This window comes from Crocodylus siamensis, unplaced genomic scaffold, assembly GCF_052110815.1.
Source record: "Crocodylus siamensis isolate JL-2025a unplaced genomic scaffold, ASM5211081v1 HiC_scaffold_145, whole genome shotgun sequence".
NCBI classification, from domain to species: Eukaryota; Metazoa; Chordata; order Crocodylia; family Crocodylidae; genus Crocodylus; species Crocodylus siamensis.
The window spans coordinates 12-24,807 of NW_028324555.1; the positions used below are offsets into that span (position 1 = coordinate 12).

At 49.0% G+C, this 24,796-nt stretch overlaps 1 protein-coding gene across 1 annotated transcript in view; it reads left to right on the forward strand.

The window, feature by feature from the left end:
• Positions 1-396: 396 nt before the first annotated feature.
• LOC149851835 (spectrin beta chain, erythrocytic-like) overlaps positions 397-24,796 on the forward strand; it is a gene marked incomplete at its 5' end in the record, with an annotated part of 49,392 nt that continues 24,992 nt past the window's right edge. Inside the window, 11 exons of the mRNA XM_090030309.1 lie at positions 397-477; positions 986-1,101; positions 1,760-1,872; positions 3,172-3,359; positions 4,682-4,799; positions 9,636-9,794; positions 10,386-10,688; positions 12,980-13,130; positions 14,684-15,554; positions 16,584-16,721; positions 17,485-18,241. Coding sequence (XP_089886435.1) covers positions 397-477; positions 986-1,101; positions 1,760-1,872; positions 3,172-3,359; positions 4,682-4,799; positions 9,636-9,794; positions 10,386-10,688; positions 12,980-13,130; positions 14,684-15,554; positions 16,584-16,721; positions 17,485-18,241 — 2,995 coding nt within the window. The remainder of the gene's footprint in view (positions 478-985; positions 1,102-1,759; positions 1,873-3,171; positions 3,360-4,681; positions 4,800-9,635; positions 9,795-10,385; positions 10,689-12,979; positions 13,131-14,683; positions 15,555-16,583; positions 16,722-17,484; positions 18,242-24,796) is intronic.

Consider the following 24,796-nt stretch of genomic DNA (forward strand, 5'->3'; position numbering starts at 1 on the left):
TCACAAGATAAACCCAGAAATTTCAAATAGTGTAAAAAACGTTCTGATCTGTTGTGCTCCTTACTGCAGAGTAAAACTACTTTGGAGAAAAAAATCAGGATAAATTACTCTGGGGGAAAGTCATGTCATGTGTCATATCCTAAGTTTTCAAGAAGTTTCTGGAATTCAAAAAAATAAGAGGTGTTTATTTCCTATGCAACTTTAGGGACTGAAAAGCAGAGTCAGAAAATACTCACATTGAGAGATCTCATTTCAGCTGTTGATTCTCCTTTGATCTCACTAGGGTTTTTTTGGATTTGTGACATGGAACCTGGGGTGCTTGTCTAAACCTGCCTGTCTAGTACCTGTTTGAAGTGCAATGTAAGGTGATGCCTTGTTTTCCTCTTGGTTCTGCAGCTACCCTCATGTTAATGTGACCAATTTCACCTCCAGCTGGAAGGATGGCCTAGCATTCAATGCCCTTATACACAAGCACAGGTAAGAGACGCCGTGAGCACCAAGAAATGCAGAAGTCCAGTGGACACTTTAACATGCTGCAAACAGCCCAGTGGTGAGAAACCATGGAAAACCATCCTCCATCACCATTCTCTGTAGCCCATCCCATGCTTGGCACTACACCCATTGTTAGTGCTACCTTCTGCCTGCCATATCTGCTTCCCATCCTGGGGCACCACAGCCATTGTTAGTGCTACCTTCTGCCTGCCATATCTGCTTCCCATCTTGGTGCCATTTCCTCCTCATCATGTCCCATGATCATGGTTGTGATGATCTAATGGGCACAGCATTAGGCTTAGACAGAGAGCGGTGGGTTCCTTTCCCTGACACTGAGTCCTTGTGTGATCTTAGGTAAGTCACTTAGTTGTTTGCATCAAGATTTCCCTTCTGTACAGCATGGCTTAGCCCCAGAGGAATGATGCAGGGCTGAGGGTGAGTTAAGGACCTGGATAGTGCCCCACACTGTCATTTCTGTCATTTTCCTCACCAGACCTGAGCTCATAGACTTTGAGAACCTGAGGCATTCGAACGCTCGGCACAACTTGGAACATGCATTCAGTGTGGCAGAGCGGCATCTGGGCATCACCCCTCTCCTTGACCCAGAAGGTAAGATCCCTTGTGGCGTTATGCACTGGATATACCTGCCTTGCGCTTCCTATAGTATGTCTGTCCATGCACAGGCACTGACTTACAGTGCTGAACCTGGTGCAAAATATTAAGTGCTAGCTTAAAACCAGATGGCACCCTCATTGTGTTTGCAAAGTGTACTCCTGACTGTTTGTGGTCTCCTATTTTAGAAGAAAGGAAGCTCTCGTAGGGGACAGGGCACCAGGCTGGCACTCAGGACACCTGGCTTCTATTCCCAGTTCTTGAAAAAGGACATTTTTGAAAAATGGCATCCAAACTGTGAACCTTTCTCCCAAAAGTTAGTTTATCATGATATATTTTTATCCAAAGCACTATTGGTATTGCTTATTTACCAAAACACAAGTTTTCAGTCAACAGTAACTTTTTTTTTTCCATGTTAATGAAAAAAAAATTGTGAAAAAACCAGATTGGTTTGAAAACCTGCTAAATGGTATTTTCCAGTGTGTTTCCCATAGGTTGCTGCTGACCTTGTCTTGTGTGAGCCTGCTTCTTGTGTGAGCATGGTTCTTCTGTCTCTGTCCCTGGCAAGAGTGATGGGCAGAAGTGCCTTTCAAGCCTGGGAGCTGGGAATGTTTTCCAGTATCCTTAATGCTATTCTTTCCTGTTTTGCTGGTAGATGTTTTCACAGAGAACCCAGATGAGAAATCCATCATCACTTATGTGGTGGCCTTTTACCACTACTTCTCCAAAATGAAAGTCTTAGCAGTGGAAGGGAGACGACTTGGCAAGGTAGGGTTGCTGTGTACTGTCACACCTTTCTCTGCCTCATTCCCCTTTCTTCCCTTTTTGCATGTGGGGAACCTGTGGAGTTTCAGTGTTGGGAAGTAATGTTGCCAGTTGATGGCAGTCATACCTATTGTGGACATGCAGCAGGAAACATAAGGCATTACCCAATCACAGGCTGGGAGAACTCACTGCAGCCTGTCCTGGCTTTGTCTCCTCAACCCTGTGCATGGCTTGCCTTTTCCACACATCCTCTCAGTGCACCATGCATCCTGTTCAAGTCACCAGCACAGTCATGCATTTAAAGGTTGGTCCCCCAGCTGGGGTCAAAGAGCCAAAGCTGCAGAAGAGTCATAGGGCTGGATGCTAAGTACGTGTAAGCCAGATGCAGCTCCATGGCAGTCCATGGGCCAGGTCTCTAACTGGTGTAAATTGGCCCAGCTCCACAATCATATGCCTGGTGGGTTGAAACTGCCATTGCGCCATAAGCCCAAGGATGGTGACCAGCACACAGCAGCTGGAGATCTGACCAGCAATGTCCACAGGGAGTCATTTGTCCCAGATCTGCTTGCCAGTCTGAGACATCCATGAGGAACCAGCCAGGCAGGTCCCTAAAGATCATGGTGAGGCTACCTCCTTAAGCACAGAGGAGCAGAGAGCTCTTTGATCTCTCAGCCAAAGGTACAGTGAGGTCCCAGAACCGGAGCTGAATCTAGGACCAGGTGAAAAGTTTGCCCTTGCGATGGTTAACCTACCAGATGACCTGGCTAGGTCAGGTCATGGTGGTGGTATTTCTTTTCCATCACGCTGAGGTCTTTGCAGCATGTCTGGGTTTTCCTGAAAGACTTGCTCCAGGGCAACTGGGGGGTCATGTTGGAGTTGGGGGTCCTGGGCAAGGGTCTGTGCCCTGGACTGTCATGCAGGAGGTCAGACTGGGTATGCAACTGGTCAGTGAATGTTTAAAGAGACTTCTCCTTCTCACAGGCTCCATCCCTCAAACCGTTGCCCCAGTTCGGGCCTTCAAGCAGCTGTTCATGGAGTGTGCACAACCTGGGTTGCTATCTGCTACAGTAGAGAGCAGCTTCCATGCAGGGCACCATGCTGGTTTTGCTTTGTTACTGAGCTATGCTCCCCACTGCTCTGGAGCACCAGCATGCCACTCACCTTGGCATACATGCCTGGGACATGCCTGGAAGGCATGAGTGAAGAGGCTGGTATTTCTGCCTTTGGACTCCATGCAGTGGCTCTGAGGAGCAGACAGGTCCCACAGGAGGTCACATTCCCTGCTTTCTCATCCCTGCCCAGGTGATTGAGCATGCAACAGAGACAGAGAGGATGATCGATCAGTACAGTGGGCTGGCCTCTGACCTGCTCACTTGGATTGAACAAACTATCGTGGTCCTCAACAGCCGCAATTTTTGCAATTCACTGACTGGCGTGCAGCAGCAGCTCCAGTCCTTCAGTACCTACCGCACGGTGGAGAAACCCCCAAAGTGAGTAGCATGCTATGCTTGTTTCTCCCCCCCATGCCCTTCCCCTTCTAGGACCAGGGAAAGGGCCATTTATTCAGGTACATAATCTCTAGTAAAGCTTTTCACCCCAGATCTCAGAGCTCCTTTACAGGAGACTGTAGCATTATCTCCACAGAGGAACTGAGGCAAAGAGCAGACAGAGGGTTTTTGCTTAAGGTTGGACCCCAGGGATAGCCAGTGCTCTGCCAGTTAGATATCACTAGCTATCTCCCTGAGAGTTTTTGACAGATAGGTCAAGAAATTTGCCTCTGGATGCAGTGGTGGTGTGGGGACAGCACAGTAGCAGCAGGACAGTGTGTAAACTCCAGGTCCTTGCACCACAGAATTCTGGCTGAGGAATGGGAGGCAAGCTCCGCTCTCTGCAAAGCTCAGATGGAGAGACAGATCAAATGGTCCTGTGAGTGCACAGTTAGCACACACCCATAGCTAGTAGTGTCAGCTGGGAACAGGGAGCTGTGAGGCCAGTTTCCTGTATACAAGGAAGTGATATCATGAGAAGTCCAGCAGTTTTTAATAAGGAATGAGGAAAGGATGGCTTAGTGCTGAGGGTTAGCTGAGTTCCCTTCAGTGTCACAGCCTCCTGTGTTACTAAGGTCCTGGACAGGTTATACACTGGTATAATTTAGACTGGCTTTGTACACCAATGTGTTTTACACTGGGATCAGGAGTGGACAGATGTGCTGCTATCCCAGGGTTCCTGTTTGCAGTAGGTAGCTATTACTATATTTTGCCACTAGGCAGCAGGGGATCAGTAATAGCCTGTCTGTCTTTATCCAACAGCTGCTCTGGGATGAAGGTGGACAGACAACGCTTAAACGAGGGTAACTTACACTGGTGGAGTTTTGCTCAGTTTCTTTTAGGGATAATTCTTCACCAGTTTAGATTAACTTGCCCCAGTTCAGATGTTTGCATCATCTGTAACATTCTTTTACACCTTTCTGTTGCCAGTTACAGTGGAGTAACTGTATCATCTGTCCATGTTCTTATTTTCACTGTGCTTCGGTTTTCCATGTGGGGGTGACAACACTGCCCCAGTGCAGGAGGGAAGGGGGAGGATCAGTACAAAAGTCCTGCCCAGACAGCAGGTTGATGAGCTGGATCACTTCCATTAGCAATCTTCCTTTGGAAACTTTGAGATTAACCCAGTACAGCTGAGCAGCCAGGCTAATTTTAGGTGTGGGCATCCTAGAGCTGAGGTTGTGGAGTTTCTGGTGATGTTGGGGAAGTGGCTGGCTTGGTCTGAAAGGTGTGAGCTCTTTCTCTTTTGCTGTGCTTTCCAACAGGTTCCAGGAAAAGGGGAATCTGGAAGTTCTGCTATTCACCATCCAATCTCGAATGCGAGCCAACAATCAAAGAGTATTCACTCCAAATGAAGGCAGGCTTGTGTCTGACATCAACAGGGTATCTGACGATTTCCTTCTAATATGTTTGGCAGAGGGATGAAGTGCCAGAACACACCATTTTAAACTAGCATAATTGGCCTTTACATCAGTGTAAGAAAAGAACTGGGCACTTGATATAAAGCCCTATGCGAATGTAACTTATCTGAATCTGATTTAGAATCATTTAGGAAAAAATCAGAGGTAAAATTACACCAGTATAAGTGTTGTGTCCACAGTTACTGGTATCTTAGGGTAACTGTTTGCTCAGGGCAAGCAGGCTATTTCTGCTCCCTCACAGCTTTGCCTTATCTTCTGCTCTGGATCCCAGTGTTATTTATGTTGTTGTGCAAAACCAATGTAAACGACATTAGTGTAAGAGTGCTGTGTGTCAAGGCCACCTGATGCAGGCCAGAGTAGCATAAGGAGGCTCATTGAGGGTTCCTTCTGCAGCAACCTTATCTCATGATGTGAGATAAACATAAGATTGGATAGCAGTACTGCAGCTTCCTGCTCTCTGCTGCCATATTGGCCAGTGTGGTAGGGGACCACACTAGGGGACCTTACTACACTGAGCCATCTGCCTCACTGTGCCCAACCAAAACCCCTGGAGTACACCCACAAGCTGGGGGTAATCGCTTCCACCACCTGGGCTCTGGTCTCTGTTAGGGCTCTGTGCAGCCCAGGGTACACTGACCCTGCAGACCTTGGGGGTGCTTAGTCCCACTGTGGTATTTCAGGGCGCTTCTTTTAGCCTGAAACAGTCAAAATAGCCTCTTGTACTGGAAGAAAGTAAAGAGCCAAGCCCACCTTAGCTAGCTGAGGAAAGGGAGCTATAAAGGCTGTCTGACCCTTCTCTCCTCAGGAATCCATGGCCAACACGCTGCATGCAGACAGTCTTTTATTGTTCAGAGAGAGAGAGAATGAGATAAGAGGAAAACAAAGGGGATTTCAGAGAAAACACCTTTGGGAGAAGGACCATTGGGAGATTGAGCCAGAACTTTCATTCTACTGAGGATTGTGATATTCTAAGGGTAGTGGTAGGGGTGGCGGTGGGGACACTCTTTTTGCACCATAGTAGATAGCTAAAACTTCTTGATTTGCCATAAAACAAAAGTCCAGAACACTTGATTTGGCACCAAAGAAATATTTCATTTTGATATGGGGAAAATCTTGTGCTTTGACTTTACTCGTGGGATGCAGTTTGTTTTGATTTTTATATTATGATGAAATCTTAAAGGTAATTTGAACAGAGATTGTTGCTGAGAGGATGAAGCTGGTGGGTGTAACTGCTGTCTTTTGGTTAAGAGAATGGAAAAAATTCAGTTCCTGTATGAAACAATAGCAGTATCCTAATCAAAGCAAAGGCACATGAACAAACACCCCTGGCTTTGACCCTTGAAATCAGACTGACATTTTAGCTGTTGTTTTCAGGAGGGGATATTTGGAGGCTGGAGGAAGAAAAGAAGCTTCAGAAGCATTGCACAAACAGGCATGAAGGATGGACCTAAAGTTAGACTAGTGGTGCTCAACCTCTCTGGCCCCACAGGCTAGATGAGTGATGTGGGGCTGGTCCATGGGCTGGATCTTATGCATAAGGTCAGTCTGAAGGCCTGATCCAACAGAGGGTTGGCATGGGGGATTAGTCCATAGGTGTGATCTAATGTGTTGGTATGACCCTGCACACTGGCAAGACTCTGCACACTGTATCCAACCATGGAGTTGACTGTGTTGTGGCTTTCAGAGGAACTGGTGCTGCTGCCACTCTTCTGCTACCAAATTTCTGGACTCATGGGGAGGCCCACAGGCCAGATGACGTAGCTCAGTAGGCTGGATCTGATGTGTGGGCCAGAGGTTGAGCACCACTGGCTTAGATGGAGCTGGTTGGAAGAAGTTGCAGTGGGGAGCAGGGAAACTCTGGTTTGATTTCTTCGCTGTTCTGGGAAACTGGGCTTTGAATCATAGAATCATACAGAAGTAGGGCTGGAGGGGACCTTCAGAGGTCACCTAGTCCAAGCCCTCGCATGAGGCAGGATGTCCCTCTCCAAACTATACTAAACAAATCCATAATCTAACCCAGGGGTGAGCAAAATATGTCCCGTGGGCTGTATCCGGCCTGCCAGTTGACTCTTTCCAACCTGCAGTGCCAGCAGAGTCCAGAGCTGGAGCTGCCGCACACTCATGGGCTGGATAGAATCAATTGGTGGGCTGCAGGTGGTGGCCAGCTCCAGCCTTCACTGGCATGGCCAGGGACACTGGGTGGCAGCAGCCCTGCTTGCTCTCCCAGCACTGTGGCAGCCTAGGAGATGGAGTCAGACCTCACGGTGCTGGGCAGGCAAGCAGGGCTGCTTCCACTTGCCATCCCCTGCCATGCCAGCAGAGAGACCATGGTGGCCAACATTCTGCTGCTGCAAAGGTGGTTAAAAAAACACTTGAGAGATCTAAGGAAGAGGGCTTCCCCGCTACACAAGAAGGCAAAAAAAAACATACCAATCTGATTACGAGGTAAAATTCCTTCCTGAACATACATTGGTATGACCCTAAGTGGAGGGATACAACTCTCTATCCAAGAACCTCCTGGTTTAAATTTCAGCAGGAGCGTTGGCACACCCCAGTTAAAATTCCCAACCTTGGGTGCAGCCAATACCCAAATGATTTTGAGGAAGGCTTTAAAAAAATCCATAACACATGTAGCAGAAGGAGGGTGAAAAAATTCTGGCCCCCTGGGGACCAGCAAAGCCCAGAAGCCTGAGAAATACCCATAATAGAATATGGGCATAGCTACGTCTAGATTATCCCTGGCCAAATGCTTGTCCAACCTCTTCTTGAACTCCTCCAATGATGGACAGTCCACACGCATCTTCTTTAGGCAGTCAGTTCACCTGCTTCACTGTTCTAACAGTGAAGAAGTTTTTTTCCTGATATCCAACCTAAACCTACTTTTCTGCAAATTCAGGCCATTGGTCTATGTCCTATGTTTCAGTAGGAAAGCAAAGGGTTTTTTCCTCCTTTTAACAGCAGCCTGTAGCAGGAGGTGTGGGTCTCCTGATACTTTAAAAGAAGGCGGGCCCATCCTGAGAAGGAGCCTGCAGGTGTGCCAGATGGCAATTAAGAGTCAGATGACCTACAGGGGCTGGACTATTGGGAGCTGGAGCTGGGGCTGGGCATGCAGTCCAGCCCTGAGTCATGGAAAGAGGAACTGCTGGACAGCAGGGCTTGTGGTTAACATCTGAGTTGGAGTAAGCAACACTGGTGGTTTGTAAAAGGGACTAAGGGGAGGTAAGGAGGTCCCAACTGGCTCAGAGAGTAAGAGGAGCCAGAAGGCCCAGAGAGAATGGAGGTTCAGAGGCCTAGAGGTCTCACTGGCCTGGGAAAGGCCAGGGCTCAGGGAGGGCTGAAGGCCAAGAAGGGCCACAGCTGGAGCCTGGTGGGGCTAGAGAGCCCATGAGTCTCAACTGGCCTGGGAGTGGGGCCAGGATCTAATGAGATGGACTGAAGGTCAGGAGTGCCACAATTAAAGACTGAGGGAGCCAAAGTGCCTATATCTCAGATAGGGGCTGGTGTAAGGGTGAACAGAGTCAAGAGCCTGTAGCCTGTAGGCGCAGATATGACTTGATTAACATGTGTGACATCTGTGAGGCATGGTTGTGGATGCTGGGGAGGAGGGAACCCACCTAATTAGCCCCTAAGGCAGTGAGCAAGGGCATCTGTGTTCATGAGTGTGAAAGGAGGTTTGGGGAGCCCTGGGGCAGTCTCTTGTTTTCTAAAAGATAAATACATGAAGGCATGGCAGATGAGGGGAAGGGAAGATTGCCCAAAGAGTGAAGTTGATAAAAGCATCACGGTCACCCCTGGAGCAGGTCCTGGTTACGCAGCCCTTCCAGTATTTGAAGACTGCTGTGCTGTCCCCTGTTTCCACAAGCTGAACATGCCTATTTTCTTCAACCTCATATGACCTACTTTTTAAGGCCTTTATTATCTTTTTCACCAGCCTCTGGACCCTCTGTAACTTCTCTATGCCTTTTTAAAAATGTGGGGCCCCAAACTGTACACAGTACTCTAGATGAGCCATAACCAGTGCTTAGTAGAGAGGCACTATCATCTCGCATGCCTTGCACCTAATACTTCTACTGATACATTCCAAAAGTGTATTCACCTTTTGTGCAGCTACATCATACTGCAGACTTGTATTCAGTCTGCAGCCTACCAAGACTCCCAGATCGCTTTCTGTAGTGGTACTATTCAGTCAGGTGTCACCCATTTTGTAATTGTAATTTTGATTGTTCTTCCTGAGGTATAGCACCTTACATTTGTCATCACTGAACCTTATTCTGTTAGCTCCAGCCCAGCTTTCCAATCTGTCAAGATCCTTCTGACAGATTTTAGGGATTGCCCTCCTGTCCTCCAACATTTTTGCAATCCTCCCCAGTTTAATGCTCCTTTTGACATAGAAAGGGTTACTTCAAAGCCACCTTACCTCAACAACAGCTTCTTCTAGCTCCAGAGGGAAATTTTGGCAAGCTGGTTGCAGGGAATTATTATTGTATATAATAAATGGTACCCCTGAAATTAATAGTTATTGAAATCTAAAAGTCAGAAGTAAATGCACTGACATAGTGGCTCTTTTTTCTGTACTGGAATGAAACAGCCCAACCTGACTAACCTGGCAGGAAGAAGGTGGAACAGTCTGTTGTAAAGTTTTACCCATCACTAACATTGTCAAGATGGGCAAGTTCCCAGGATGGCTCGGGTTTAAAGTGAAAGGCTGTATGATAATGGCAGGTGCCTGGCCAGCCCCACTCAACATGAGGGTGGCCATGTCTTCACCTCTCTGCTGTGCATTTATATGTGTGAATAGGCATGGGAGCAACTGGAGAAGGCAGAGCATGAGCGAGAGCTGGCCCTGAGGAATGAGCTTATCCGGCAGGAGAAGCTGGAGCAATTGGCCAGGCGCTTTGACCGCAAGGCAGCCATGCGGGAGACCTGGCTAAGCGACAACCAGCGCTTGGTTGCCCAGGTAAAGGAGTCTGTTGTCTAGGGACTGCCCACTTGGGATGTGCACACCTGCTGTAGTGAGGGTGGTTGGAAGAGTGTGCCTGTCTCTGGCAAGGGGGCACAGGCTGCAGGAGCATACCTGTATCTGGCCTCAGTGTATTGGCTAATGGAACATGTCTGGCTCTGGCCCCAGGTGTCACCTGTGGGAACATGGCAGGCCAGCTTCCCACCCATTGTAAAGGATGATGACTATGGCTGAGGGTGACCAGAGCTAGTGAGCAGCCTCCCTCTGCTCTGTAGCAACGTCTTTTCTGAATCCCTTTTCCAAGCAGGGCTTCCTGTTCAACCTCTTTCTCCTCACATACCACTGTCCCTGCTCCCAGTCCTGCAAGCAGGCCCAGGTCCACAGGGGTTGGTCTGCAGTCCTGCACTTCCTGTTAGCGTCTTCCTGGGCCTCGATTCACAGCACCCTGGGGCTTTTGCAAAGTCACCAGACGGACCTAGAGCTTCCATTCCTATTAGAGTCCATGAGGCACCTGGAGGGTTTTGGTGTCTCCTGACATTCTGCAGTCCTAGCAAAGGCCTAACCCAGGCCCATGTTTGCTTTGGGCAGGATAATTTTGGCCAAGACTTTCCAGCAGTGGAGGCAGCCAAGAAGAAACATGAAGCCCTTGAGACAGACACAGCTGCTTACAAGGAGCGTGTGCAGGCCATTGAGGAGGTGGCGGCAGAACTGGCAGCAGAGAATTACTACGATATCAAACGCATCAATGCCACGAAGGACAACATCCTACAACTCTGGGAGCATCTGCTGAAGCTGCTACATGCACGGCGCCAGCGCCTAGACATGAACCTCACTCTCCAGAAGCTCTTCCAAGAGATGCTGCATATAATTGACTGCATGGATGAGATGAAGGTAAGGAGTGGGCTGGAGAAACTCACATGGATCTTGTTATTACCCCGGTCTTAAATACCAGGGTTTGCCCCTCCTGAGCCTCCAGCCCCCTATAGCACATGCCAATCCAGTCTAGATACCAGGTACACTCATTCCAGAACAGAGGTGGTTACAAATGGCATGCTGGAAATCCCTTGTGTTAGAGACATCAGTCAAACACTAGTACCCTGTGTAGCTACCGCCATAGAACTTAGAGGGAAGAACATAGGTTGCACTTTGTTCCAGTGCTGCAGGAAGGAAGAGGCAACAGTACTTCACCCTGTTCCAGTGGAGAGGAACACACATGCAATGTGACTTCATCAGGAACCGCAACACTGCATACACAAACAAACAGAAGGTGGCTGTTAGCCATTCCACTACTCTCACAACTGTTTTATCAGACCAGTGGCACACTCCATACCAGCAGGCCTGCTAATGAGTTTGCATGTTAGCTTGGAGCACTGTGATTAACTACTGCTGATGTCCATTAACTCAGTTTGAAGCCAGGGGCCTAATGCAAGCTCTTGGTAGGCTACTGTAAGGGATGAGATCTCCTGGAGCACAGAATTGCTGATGTGCAGGAGCTCCATACACTATCAGGCTGCAGGGCATCTCATCAGAGTCCCATACCAAGGAGAAGGGTGGCTAGCCTCCAGTGTTCAAAGACAAGTCAGGCTTATTCCAGAGATAGAGATGTCCAGTAGCCTGGTCCTATCCCTTCATTAGGTGTCTGAGTGTCACTCCAGTGCCCATGTGTGATCTTATTTAGTCTCTGAAAAGTATCAGTGCAGAAGGCCAGTAGGTCTTCTTCCTCCTTCTTGCTGCTTTGTGTACCTTCATCTTTAATTTTAGCTGGACAAAAGTATGTTCATTAATGGTTTGTCAGGACATAAATAGGGTGGAATAAGTTCATGCTAGACACTTAAGGCCAGATCCTCCTCTTGGTATTAGGCACTTAAATGCAATCTTAGGGTGCTACCTTTAAACCATTTGAAATCTGTGGAATGTTAGCCAGTGTTAAAGTTAGAATGGTTTCAGAGCAGTTGCTGGTTAAGGTTTAATGCTGCCTCTAACCTGCACAACTGTGACTTGCCATTAGATGGGCTGGCATGGAGCAGCATGGTCAGGAGCCAAGACTCTCTCTTGCCTCTGGGAGTAGAGCCCCAGAGGTTGTGTGGTGAGAGCATGGAGTCCAGGTACGCGTGCTGTTTCTGCCAGGTGGCTCTGCTCCCAGTGCACAACTGCCAGGGGTTAACTGCAGGAACAGCAGGCCTTCTTAGGCTCCATACACTTGTCACTAGGCAGCCCTCCCGCACCAAGAACACAGGAGGCTGGGGAGGGAAGCCACACTCCCTTCTCCCTCTACTAATTCACTTGGTTAAGGGAATGCTGCCTAGATGTGGGGCAAAGGCTTAGCCCCACTGAGGGAGAGGGGCTGTATACCTGGTCCTCAGCCCAGGGGCCTGGGTAGCATTTCCTGAGGTCCTTGGAGCTGACAGTATAGTGCTATGTGGGCTGGAGTCTTACTCACTTGGGGTCAGGTGGGGGTATTGCCTTGGTGCAAATGCCACCTCCTGGGCAGTAGAGCATGGGAGGCTGGAAAGTTTGTTAGGGTTAGAGGGGCTGGGAGCTATGCAACCTGGGATGCTGGGTGACTGCAAATTGGTCCCTATTTCTGTGAAGCAAGCTAACGGTACCCTAACTTGAGATGGGTAGAGCAGCTGAAAGTTAACCCTTGCCCAAAGTGGCATAGCTTTAAGATGCTTAGAGAGTACTTAACACAATTTAACACCTTTAAAGCATGGATGCTCCCATTTTAAGTTTAAAGGTAACCTGTAACACAATCCATATTCCACCCTGTTTAAGCCTCTCCAAAAACTATCATTTGGGCTTTAAGACAAAGTCCTGTAAAGCATTGAGCAGGAGGACTTGCCCATCTTTGGCATTATCTGTTTTCAAGGGACTTAAACAGGACAAAATTGAATCACTCACAGATGGGTGCTTAAGTCAACTTAAGGCAGAATGTACTTAAGAGAGCTCATCAAGCTTATCAATAGAAGCCCACATAGAGCTTTGGAAACCACCAGTATGGTTGAGACTATGGTAACTCCTGCACAGAAAATGCATTGTCACCTCATTGCTATCAGCGCAGAGTGGATCCACAGCTTAGGCATAATGGGAAAACCCTCTGGTAACCTGGGAAAACCCTCTGTCAGGATAGGCCAGTAGCTGAGGCATGTCTGATTCCATCTAGTTTCTCTATTGTTCCATAGGTGCATCTCTTGTCCCCTGAGTTTGGAAAGCACTTGCCAGAAGTGGAAGACCTGCTGCAGAAGCACAAGCAGACAGAGGATAACATAGCCACCCAAGCAAAGAAGGTGCACACCATCAGTGCAGCTGCCCTCCAGTTTGCTGACAGTAGTGGTAAGTGTAAATGAGTACTTCCATTTCTCCTCTTAGAGCCAGCTACCTGCATGGGGCAGGATGAGCTTTCCATGCAACTAAGCCACTTCTTTGTGCCCATTGTGGTCACTTCCAAGGGACTTCCCTCCTCCCCAAGGCTTATCCTGTTGCTGTTCTCTGACCTACCCCTGTCTTGCCTCTGAGATGCAGATTCCAGAGCTGAAAGCAGCTTAAAACCAGCTCAGTGAAAGAGCTTACTATTCTATGGGGGGAGAGAGAGCCTGGGACTGAACAGATGGGGATTCAGTTCCTGGCTCTGTTGGAGATTTTGTGCATGATCCTATTCCACCCTGCTTGAGTTTCTGTAAAATCATGAACATGCCTGCTTTCTCCACAGTCCATCTCAGCCATGAGACTCGTGATGCAAAGCAGTGAGCAGAAGGACCCACCTGCTTTCAGCAGCAATGTTTGAGAGCCTCAAGGAGGATGGAATAGGGTTGCACTTAGGCACCTAAGTCCACTTGGATGCCTAATAGATGGGATAGAACATGCCTATGGACAGATGTTCAGATCCAGCACTAAGAGTTTCCAGCAAATTCGTAGTGCTTAAAAAATAGGTCAGGGTTGGTGGCGTACAGGCATTCAGTCCCCTGGCTGGAGAGCTACAGAGATGCATCAGGGTTGAGCTCTCCAGTCAGGGGGCTACTCCTTGGATGCCCCACCCCTAGAGGAGCTTGCCCTCTCACATGCTGGGGAAGGGGGTAAGATGTCCATGAGCAACTACTAAGGACAGATTTTTACCCTACAGGGTAGTGGAAGGAACAGGAACTCCCCTCCTTGTCCTTTGCACCCCTCATATTGCCACTGCTCCAGCTCTTCCAAGGGTTTTTGTAGTGATAAGGGAACTCCCTAACTGGAGTCACCCCTGATCTGTTCAAGGGGCAGGAGGCAGAGCCAGTGGGACTTGACCCATCCAAGGGACACTCAGAATAGTTTGAGCTATGGGGCATGCTCTCTGCTCCTTGCACAGCCCTGAGGTGACCCAGGTCTGATCAGTGGGGTGGGGTAGGGAATTTCCAACACTGCTTGAATAGTTTGAGCAGCTTCCCACTGGATGGGCTATTGGGGAACCAGTGCTCTCCTCCCTTCTTCCTTGCCCCTTGGGAGGGGAGGAGAGAAGGTTACAACTATTCAAGGTGGTGCTAGAAAACTTCTCTAGAGAGCGAATTCCTGGTTGAAAGTTTTCATACCTTTTCATGGAAGAGCCAGTTTTCTTCCATGAAAAAATCCTTAGATTCTTGTATGCTAGGTTTTTGTGCTGAAACAGAGGTATTTCTCCCAGCACAAATGTAACACCTGTCCGTAGCTCCTGATATCCCCATCTGTAAGTGGAGGGGTCAACATTAATGGGCAACAGCAGGCATATATTTGGATGTCTCTATTTTGCACTGCCCCCTTGTTAAGCCACCTGGTTGGCAGCATAGGTACTAAGGCCTAGATGAGAAGCCTTCTTTTTCTGTCTCTGAGTTCTTGACGAGTTTCATACTGTAAAGCTACTTCTGCTTCCTGTGCAGGGTATCAGCCTTGTGAACCCAAGATCATCCAGGATCGTGTCAATCACCTGGAGCTCTGTCATCGAGAACTGGTGGCACTGGCTGCCCAGAGGAAGACTCGCTTGGAGCAGTCCAAGCGCTTGTGGAAATGCCTCTGGGAGCTGGATGAGGCAGAGAGCTGGATCAAGGAGAAAGAGCAGATTTATTCCTCCCTGGATTATGGAAAGGACCTGATCAGCACCCTCATCCTGCAGAGGAAGCACAGGGCCTTTGAGGATGAGTTGCAGGGCTTGGATGCTCGCTTGCAACAAACTGTCCAGGAAGGAGAGAGCATGATGGCCCAGAAACATTTTGACACTGCCAGAATTGGAGGAAGGATCAGGGAGGTGAAGGCCCTGTGGGCTCAGCTCCAGGAGTTGGCAGCTTTCCGCCAAAAGAACCTGCAGGATGCTGAGAGCTTCTTCCAGTTCCAGGTGGATGCGGATGACCTGAACGCTTGGTTGGAGAATGCCTATCGCCTGGTGTCTAGTGACGAGGTGGGGCATGATGAGTATTCCACCCAGGCCTTAGTGAAGAAGCACCGGGACCTCATGGATGAGGTGAAGAACAACAAAAAGGTCATGGATAATCTGACCAAGCAAGCCCAGAGCTTCCAGGCTGAGCCGCGCAGTGCCCCAGAGTTTGAGGACCGGCTAAAGGCCATCCAGGTGCTCTATGCAGAGGTGGTGACCCTGGCCGATGTACGGAGGCAAAAGCTGCAGGATGCACTAGATCTGTACATGATATTCAGCAAGACGGATGCCTGTGATCTCTGGATGAGTGAGAAGGAGAAGTGGCTGGAGAAGATGGAAATCCCAGATACAATGGAAGACCTCGACGTAGTGCAGCACAGGTGGCTTCCCCTTCCTCTTCAGGGATAGCCGCTTTTACCCCATCCCAAAACCCAAACTCTCCCCACTGACACTAGCTGGAGACTTAGGCTACCAAGAGGTTGGGGGGCACAGGTTTTCCCCCCTTCAGTTTTTAGCAACTCGGTCTTTCCCAGGCTGTAGCAGAGCCAGGTTCAGTTGAGGCATGCTGACCAACCTCCCAAAGTTACAGAGTAGACGCCTGGCTTCTACTACCTCAATCCAGATCTTTCCTCTGTCTCTCCTTGCAACAGTGGCCAAGGAGTCCTGCTCTGTGTGCGATAGTTCTAGGTACACTTCTAGCCCTCCCATCTTGGTGCCTGTAAATATGGTATACCATTGTTTGTGGTTAACAATGCTACTCAGTTGTTTAAGGTCTGTCTTCACTGAAGGGTTAAGTCAAGCTTTTAGCTGGGTCCTGTCCCTGCCCACTCTCCCACCTCACTCAAATTCTTCCCCTGAGCAGCCTGGTATGTTAAAACAGGCCTGCCTAGAGGTGTTGGGGAGCCTGGGCGCTGCTTTCATTTGGTCTGATAGTGCACCCATTCCTCCAGGAGGACAAAGGCTAAATTCTTGAGCGCTTCGGCACATTTCATGCTTCCCTTACCCCATGTGCCCACAAGGACAGACAAGCTCTCCCACAATTCCCTGGGAACAAACTAAAGCAATTCAGCTTGGTGCAGAACAGAAAAGGGTAGGACATGCATGCCACCAGTGTTCCTAGCAACACAGCCTGAGTGTGTTACATCAGTGAGGGCACAGTAATTTGAGTCTGGCACCTGAAGAAGGCTAACCTGGGTACTTGTACCAGGGTGCTGAGTAAATTCTACAGAGAAGACTAGTGCCAGTGCAGTGCCCATGGCAACTTGCATGGAGGTGAATGCTGGCACTAGGAGAGGCCATGAGCCCTTGTACTAACATGGCTGTGGGAGGATGTGTTTTTCAGCACTGCTGTAGGGTTTTTAGACAACCCCCACCTTGCCCTATAAGCCTTTGTGTCTGTGCTCTTGCAGGTTTGTCATCCTGGAGCAGGAGATGAGTGCGCTTGCCTCCCAGATTGTTGGGGTCAACCAGGCAGCCAGCAACCTGATTGAGAGTGGGCACCCACACAGTGCCCGTATCAGGCAGTGCCAGGACCACCTCAATACAAGGTACACCCTTTCTCTGCAGCTGCTGGTGTAAGGCGTGGTTCTTCTTGAAGGTCACGTTACTTGTGGCTCAAGCCTGCCTATCTGGAGCACTTCAGTACTGTGACAGAGTTTTAGAAAGTGTCTGTCCCTCCAGGCTGGATCTACAGCTACTTTCATGCTAGAACTGATGTTGATCTCATAGTCCCAAATGTGGGGGGAGAGGCACGCCTCATTGCTGACATCTCCATGGCTTTTCCTGTGGAATTAGACTCTCAATACCAGCTGTGCCATAGGAGAAGGAGCAATGACAAATATTCCCAGATGCATCACAGTGAAGCAGGAACTTAACCGTTTCCTTAAGTAGCTTAGGCCTTTAGGAGCTTAAATCTCATTGGAAGGCAGTGGGACTAAGGCCTGAGTCCTCCCTGCATTTAGCTGGGTACTTGAAACAACATGATTTCTTTGATCCAGAATGATGCAGCCAGCACCCTGGCCTGCTTTCTCTGCCAGGGTGCAACAGCAGCTCCTAGTTTTGCAGCCAGCACTATATGGCAGCCCCATGGATGCAAGTGGCCTGAGCAGAGGTTCCCTTGCCTTCTTTGGAGCCAGCCCCAAAGCAACAGAAAGCCTGTCTTAAGGGGGAAACCTTGGAGGGTTGAGCTTTCACACATCTTCTTGGTAGAGGGACTTTCTCCCTGATCCTTGGAGCAGAGCAAGGTCTTCTCTGGAACCAGCAGCTTTTCTGGGGCTTGGATTGCTAAACAGAAGCTTGTGTTTCCTGTAGGTGGCGTGTCTTCCAGGAGATGGTAGTGCAGAGGCAGAAGGCTGTGGACTCAGCACTAAGGCTGAATAACTATTGCCTGGACTGTGAAGAGACCTGGAAGTGGATACTGGGGAAGACAAAGGTGATTGAGTCCACCCGGGACATGAACAAGGACCTGGCAGGCATGCTTGCCATCCAGAGGAAGCTATATGGTATTGAGCGGGACTTGGCTGCCATCCAGAGCCGTCTGGAAACGCTGGAGCAGGAGGCCCGCTGCTTGGCAGAGGAGCACCCCGATCTGGCCACAGACATCTATGAGAGACAGACAGCCCTCTTAGCTGTCTGGCAGGACCTACAGGAGACATTGCAGAGCCAGGAGGCCTCACTTGGAGAGGCCAGCAAGTTGCAGAAGTTTCTGCAGGACCTAGATGACTTTCAGGCATGGCTGTTCAAGGGACAGAAAGCTGTAGCCTCTGAGGAGGTGCCCAACTCCCTTGAGGAGGCAGAGCAGCTGCTCCAGAAGCACATGGCCATCAAAGAGGAGATTGACCAGCACAAGGATGACTACCACAATGTCAAAGAGATGGGGGACAGGGTCACACAGGGGCAGACAGATCTGGAGTACCAGCAGCTGCAGCAGCGGCTTGAGGGCATGGACACAGGCTGGAGTGTCCTATGCAGGATGTGGGACAGCAGAAGGAAGTTCCTCTCACAGTGCCAGGGCTTTCAGAATTTCCTCAAGGATGCAAAACAAGCAGAAGTTATTGTTGGTAATCAGGTATGGCTGCGGCAGCCTTCTTCTCGGGTTTCTCTGTGGTTCCGGTAGTGGTAAAGTACACTCCCCAGTGTGCTGGGGCATAGCTCTGTCCCACAGAACTCCTAGCCTAAAAGAACAGGGTGGAGAAGGGAAATGGAGGAGATGGGATCTGTCCTCTCAAGCAGAGCAAGGGTAGAGCTGAGGTCTCCTGAGATCTCCCTGCCGTTCTGGGCCATGTTACAGGCTTCAAACTGAGGCCATGTTTGTAACCCTTCCCCTGTGTCACGTTGGCTGGACCTATGAAGGACAAAGGTCCCCCTTCCCTGAGCCCCTGGGAAGAAATGCTTGCCACCAGCCAAGAACTGCCCATGTCAATCCATGCCAGCCAGCATCCAGGGCCTCAAAGCTACTCCCAAGGGGGAGCTAACTGCTCGTTTAGGGAAGTGGCCCAGAGACCCAAATTCAAAAGGGCCCTGACATTGTATTCTGCATATGACAGAGTCCTAGAGTTTGAAGCCAGATGAGACAATGTCATCAACCATACTACCTGGCCTCCGGTGTAACTCAGGCCACAGAATGTCACTGAGTGACTGTTACTGCACTGGATAACTTGAAGTTGACTTGGCAGAAACTTAAGGAAAAGAGAAATGGGCTGAAGTACAAGGTGACCTTGAACAAGTTACTTCATCTCCCTGTGCCTTGGAGTCTCATCTGTAAAAATGGGATTGCAAGCACATGTGAAGATAAATGCACTTTGTTGCACAAGATGGAGGAGATTACTTAGGAAGAGGCTGTTTTCAGTTTGGTTCCAGCTAACAGGAAGGAAAGAATGGAGGGTTTCAGGGGGAGGGCAGCTGGGATTAAAGTGTTTACGAAACGATAGAGTTCACTGTTCTTGGATAGATCATCTGAGGGACACAGGAGAGCAGGCAGTAGTTACTAGGAGAGACCGTGTTAGAAGTCCAATAGCCAAGTAGTCCAACAGGGAGAAAAAGTGGAAAGTGCAGTGAGAGACCAGTGTGGCTGTATTAGGAGCTTTAGTGACCTGAAAACCCAAGAGGAATTGTACAAAAGTGGAAACAAGGTCTTCTGCCCAAGGAGAAGATGATATTAAACTTAAAACCGACACAGATCTAAAATCATTCCTAGCAAAGGTCATAAAGGACAACAAATACGTAAAGAATGAAGATCAAAGAAAGCAGGCCCATTGTTTAACAGGGAAGGAAAGGGAACCAAAAGAGATTCAGAGAAGGCCAAAGTATTCAATGCCTTGTTTACTTTTGTCTTCACAAGAGAGGTGAAGACAGAAGCACCTTTGACTGGATGCTTGACATAATTAATTTTAATGCAAGTATAGGAACACAGGAGCAAAGGAAAGAATGGGTTAGGGGTAGATGCATTCAAGTCAGCATGCGTGATGAGATCTACCCTGGATTACATAAGGACCTATTCAAAGCCATCTCTGAACCATTAGCCTCTTTAAGAACTCCTAGAGAACACGCAAACTCCCAGAGTGCTGGAGAAGGGCAAATGTAATATCTTTCACAAAATGGGAAAAAGGAAGAAGCACAGTCTAAAAAGTTTGGGAACCCCTGCTCTAGACCAGCCAAACTCATTTTGATACCTGGAAAGATACTGGAGAAAGTTATTAAACAGTCAGACTATAGACACCGAAAAGATAAGGTGATAAAAGGGAGTCCAGGTTTTCTCTGTTTAAAAATGGCAAATTCTCTGATAAAAATCCCCAATTCTCTAATTAACCCCTCCCCCCCAAATTCATGTTTTTCCACAATTAAAATGAAACACCACTATATATATATATAGGTATCAATTCAACACAATGTTTAATTGATATATTTACAAATTGAAAGCAATTTAGAAGTGCACCAGTGCCTCAGTCATTATAATACAATAAATTCTTAATATTTCTATAATTTGGTGTTTGATTTTTATTACGGAAAATCAGAGCTCTCCCTGCCACCTTAACTCACAAGGATACAGGTCCTGCTGTGGCTGTGCCTCCTGCTGCTGCCTTGTGGCACTGAGTAGCCCTGATACGCCAGTGTTCTGCCCCTGCCCATCCTGTTGCCCATCACTTCCAAGCCACAAGCCAGCCAATGACTTTCTTCCTGACTCACAGCCTCCTGGCCCTGCCAGGGCCCCTTACTCCCAACTTACAGTCCCCCACCCATGCCAGGCCATTCTGGTGGCCCTCACTTCCAACCCACAGTCCCTTGGCCCAACCAGTGCCCCACACTTTTGATCCACAGCCCCCTGCCCCCTCCCCAGCCCTGCTGGAGGGAACCCCCACCTGCCCCTGTCCCACCCAGGCTGGAGAATAGTGGCTGCAGCAGCTCCAACATGTGCAGATGGCGGCAGAGCGAGTCCGGCCCTGGCGTGTGCTGGGAGGAAGAAAAGGGGAGGCCTGTGGCACCTTTTGCCCTTGGCTGGGGCTCCCACGCTGCACCAGTTGGCCTGGCCACAGCACTGCCCCCGCCCTGGCAACATCTCTTGGTTGCCTTGCCCCTGCCACCACAGGCACTGGCCCTGGTGCTCCCAATTCAGCCACACAGCTTCCCACTGTCCCCACAGGATTCCTTTGCCCCTTTCCCTCACTGAAGGAGCAGATGCCTCCCCTCCGCCACTCTGCCGTGCCGCAGCCCCAGAACATGCATGTCTTTCCACGGCAAACAGAAAACCCAGATCCCTGGTGATCGGATAATATTGGTCCCTTCTGACTTTGCAGTCCAGGGCTCTCTGCTGTTGCATTGGCCCAGGAGGATGCTGCAGCAGGTTAGGAGGGGTGCAGCATCCCATCTGCCTATTTTAAGTTCTCATCTGACCATCCCACCACAGAGGAATCTGAGCACCTCACAATCTATATTTAAGACCCCCAGGAACATTGGGTGGAAGGCCCTCAAGAGGATCTCTCCTCTGCCCCTGCTCTGAGGCTAGTGCATGCATGCCTGACCCAGCCCTGACGGGTGTCTTTCCCTCCTGCTGCCTGTTAATGACGTCCCAGGACAGGGGTTCCACAGCCTCCCCGGCCAGCCTACTGCAGTGCTTCACTTACTGGCCTCCATCCTACAACTTCTTTACTGAGAATTAAACTGATATGTTCTTGTCCAGCCCCACAGGAATGTGGGAAACAACCCTTTCTATTTGGAGAATGTTTCTCTTTTTCTAAACTAGACAATCCCAGTTTCTTCAACCTTTCTTTAGGCCATTTTTTATAAACCCTTATCATTCTTGTTGCTTTGTTTATCGTCCTTAAAACCTGGCACTCTAAACAGGTGTGCTTCCAGTGTGGCCTCACTAATGCTAAGTAGCATGAGAAATTGCTTTTTTTATCTTTTATGTGGCTCTTCTGTTAATATGTCGAGAAGAAGTTGCCTTTTGTGATGCAGCATCCAAACATTAACTCGGTGTAGAGACAAACTGGCATGTTCCCAGTGTAATTTATGCCAGTTTTGCACTGCTGTTGAAATTATTTTAGGATTAGAAGTGGACAGATGTTGCACAAGAGCTTCTGTGGTAGTGCATACACTAGGCTGTGCAATAGTGGAAAGAAGCAGACAAAACCTAAACCAATTTAACTTTACAATGGTGGATGCTTTCAGAGGTAATTCTTTACTGGACTAGGTGACATCATCCAGGTTTAGGGTTCTGCATAGTCTGTACCCTGTCAGACCAACATAGACATTTTGTCTGTCCCCATGTTCACACTCAGCTTTTGGCCCATTCTCACCAATTCTTTCCTGCTGTATCAGTGCCTAGCCAGCTGGTCCCCAGCTTGTATCTTGCCTTGATGTCCTCCTCCCTCATCCATCTATATTGAGTTTCATCTTGTAGATTGTGAACAGTTTTTACAATGTATGGAGATCATTTTGGATTCCGATCCTAATCTCTAGGATGTTCCCAGCCCTTCCATCCTGGTGCCATGCACAGAGTTTAGAATTGTGTTCTCTTTTCCATCCTCCAAAACAGTCCCTAAAATATTGAAGAGAACCAGGCCCTGGCTACATATCCATAGGACCCCACTAAATTGCGCCCCCGTCTGCCCATGAACCATTGATAGCTATAATATGAATGTTTTATCAGTCAGTCCTGTCCCTCTTTAAGCAAAATCTGTCACACATTTTCATAACAGCATCATGTATGTTGGCACTGGATTTATGACCCAGATACTTTGTTCCAGGCAGACCCAAAACCCTCAGACTGACCACAACCTCTCCATTCAATAAGTGGCAAATCTTATTGATACACAGTGTGGCACATAAGAATAATGCAAACAATTCTACATCTAGCAGTCCTAGAGCTGTCACAGAGTCAAGGTGTCTGACCAGTATGTGAGCTCCACCCTGAGGTTCTTTCATGAATGTCAAATGTCAGCAGCCTGGAGGTCGTGGGCCAAGGCTGCCCCCCTACTGTGTGGTGGGTAAGATGGGTTGGTGGTGTGCCCTTTGTCCATGGTGGCCTTGGGTTCCCCTCTCAGGGACCCTTTGCTGCTGTGAAATCCCTTCTTTTATTTTTTTTTCCTCCCCTCTGATTCTTCATCTCTGGGCATCATTGATTGGTTTCCCTGTGGTCCCCAGTAGGGGGTGCTCCTGTGTTGAGCCGCCCACCTCCCTGTGCCCGACCACCTTCCAGGCTCCGAATGCCTCCCTAGGGGCGCCTTATGCTTGGCCGACCCCTCACCTGGAGCACACTCGCTAGTCTGGGGGTAACGTGGCTGCCACCACCCCGAGAAGGGACTGTCTCGGCCCTGTGTCCCCGGGGAAACACAGGCCTAATAGTCCGACGGGTACTCGACCCAGTACAGGCACTTGGGGCACTTCCCCAAGTCAAGGGGGCAAAAAGTAAAGTCTCCCTTAGTCCGCAGACCTAAGGGGTCTCTTGGGCATAATTTAGATCCACCCCTCAATAAGTCTCCCATGCCAGTCAAGAAGGAGAACTTTATTGATTACAAGGGGTAGGGTAAACTAGGGCACAGGATTGAGCAATATCTTAGAAATCCTAAAGAGCAAACAGTGTGGCTGAGGTAGCCTTTTGATCACGCATCTGTGTTACTGCCCGCTAAATATCAAATCAGATTGTGTAGCTTACTCACAAGCATCATCCAGAGGCGGGTTGAGTTTCCCCTCTGGAGTCTTGGGGTGAGAGGGAGAGCTAGGTCCAGATGGTAAGGCTTCTCTGTCTCCTCTGCTTTGCTGCTGCTTCACCTCATGGCCGAAGAGAGAGCCTCCTTCCCCCCGCTAACCTATATAGCCCCTGTGACCTCATTCACCTGGTCCAGTGGAGGTCAGCCCCAGTTGTCTGTCAGCCAAGAAATTTGAAATACATCACCTGTTACCAGGCAGATTCCAGCTCCCCAGATAGAAGCCCCTCACCCAGGTGGCTGATGCCAGTCAGGTAGGCAGAGGGAGCAGGTTCCCCCCTCCCTCAGGAATGCAGCCAGCTCAGGTTACCTAAAGAGACAGGCTGAGGTGTGAATCCTCTGTGCTGGCCCATCTAATCTCATAGTCACAGGGCAGAGATTTTGGGGAGAAACCAAGGTGGCTTTCTGCCACATCCACATTCTGTCGTGTCAGCATATTCCTCTGTTTCACAAACCCATCATATGCACACATCTTAACTTGGTTATTTCTGGTGTCCTCCTAATCTGGCCTGCTTACCAAAACTGGAAATCCCGAGGGCTCTGCAGCTGGGCACTGTGACCTAATGCCACCTTATCTTATGTTATGGAACAGAGTGGTACATGTCTTCAATCTTCCGACCTGTGTGTCCGCTTGCTGCTCATCTGTGTCAGACACACTGAGCCTTGAAGGAAACAGACAGACTTTTAGAAATAAATTCAGTCTTGCCATTCCCCTGGACCATTGTTCTAATGCAATATCTACTTTATCTATAAGCCAATTCCCAAAAGCAAACCTCTAAATATCATTTTTTAGCCATCAGTATAGGATGATGGCAGAAGCCTTATTAAATCCGGCAATATCACTTCTACTACTTCCTCTTACCCAGTAAGCCAGCTAGTCTGTAAAGAAGGAGACTAGATTGGCTTGACATGAGTTATGTTTGACAAATCCATGCTGGCAGTTTTGATTGTCAGGGATTTGGGTTCTCTGTTTGCTGCTGAAAAACATGGATTTTTCATTTGAAGGAGAAAAATGCAGGTTTTTGCCTTTAAGGGGGAAAAGTGTGGATTGTCCTTTTTAAAGGAGAAACTTGTGGGAAACTACAGGTTTTCTCTTGCAGTCTGGCAACCTTCCAACCTGTGAGGAGCTGCTTGGGATTGTGGGGGAGGGCGATAGGAGGCAGGGGGCACCATGTGTATGTACACACACATGTGGCTGGCCTACAGTCCGGCAGAGTAGTGGGGGTGGCCTCGATAACTAGATGCAGGTATGTCTGTAGTGGGTAGGGGTTGGAAGGCCAGGGCTTGGAGACTGCTTGGGGGATGTGGGGGCATGTGTGTGTAATAGAGGTAAGTGCAGGGGGTGGGTGTCTGCCAGTGCTGGGAGAAAGTGTCTGGGTGCTGGGGCTGGGCCTACAGTTGGAGCTGTGGCAGGCCAG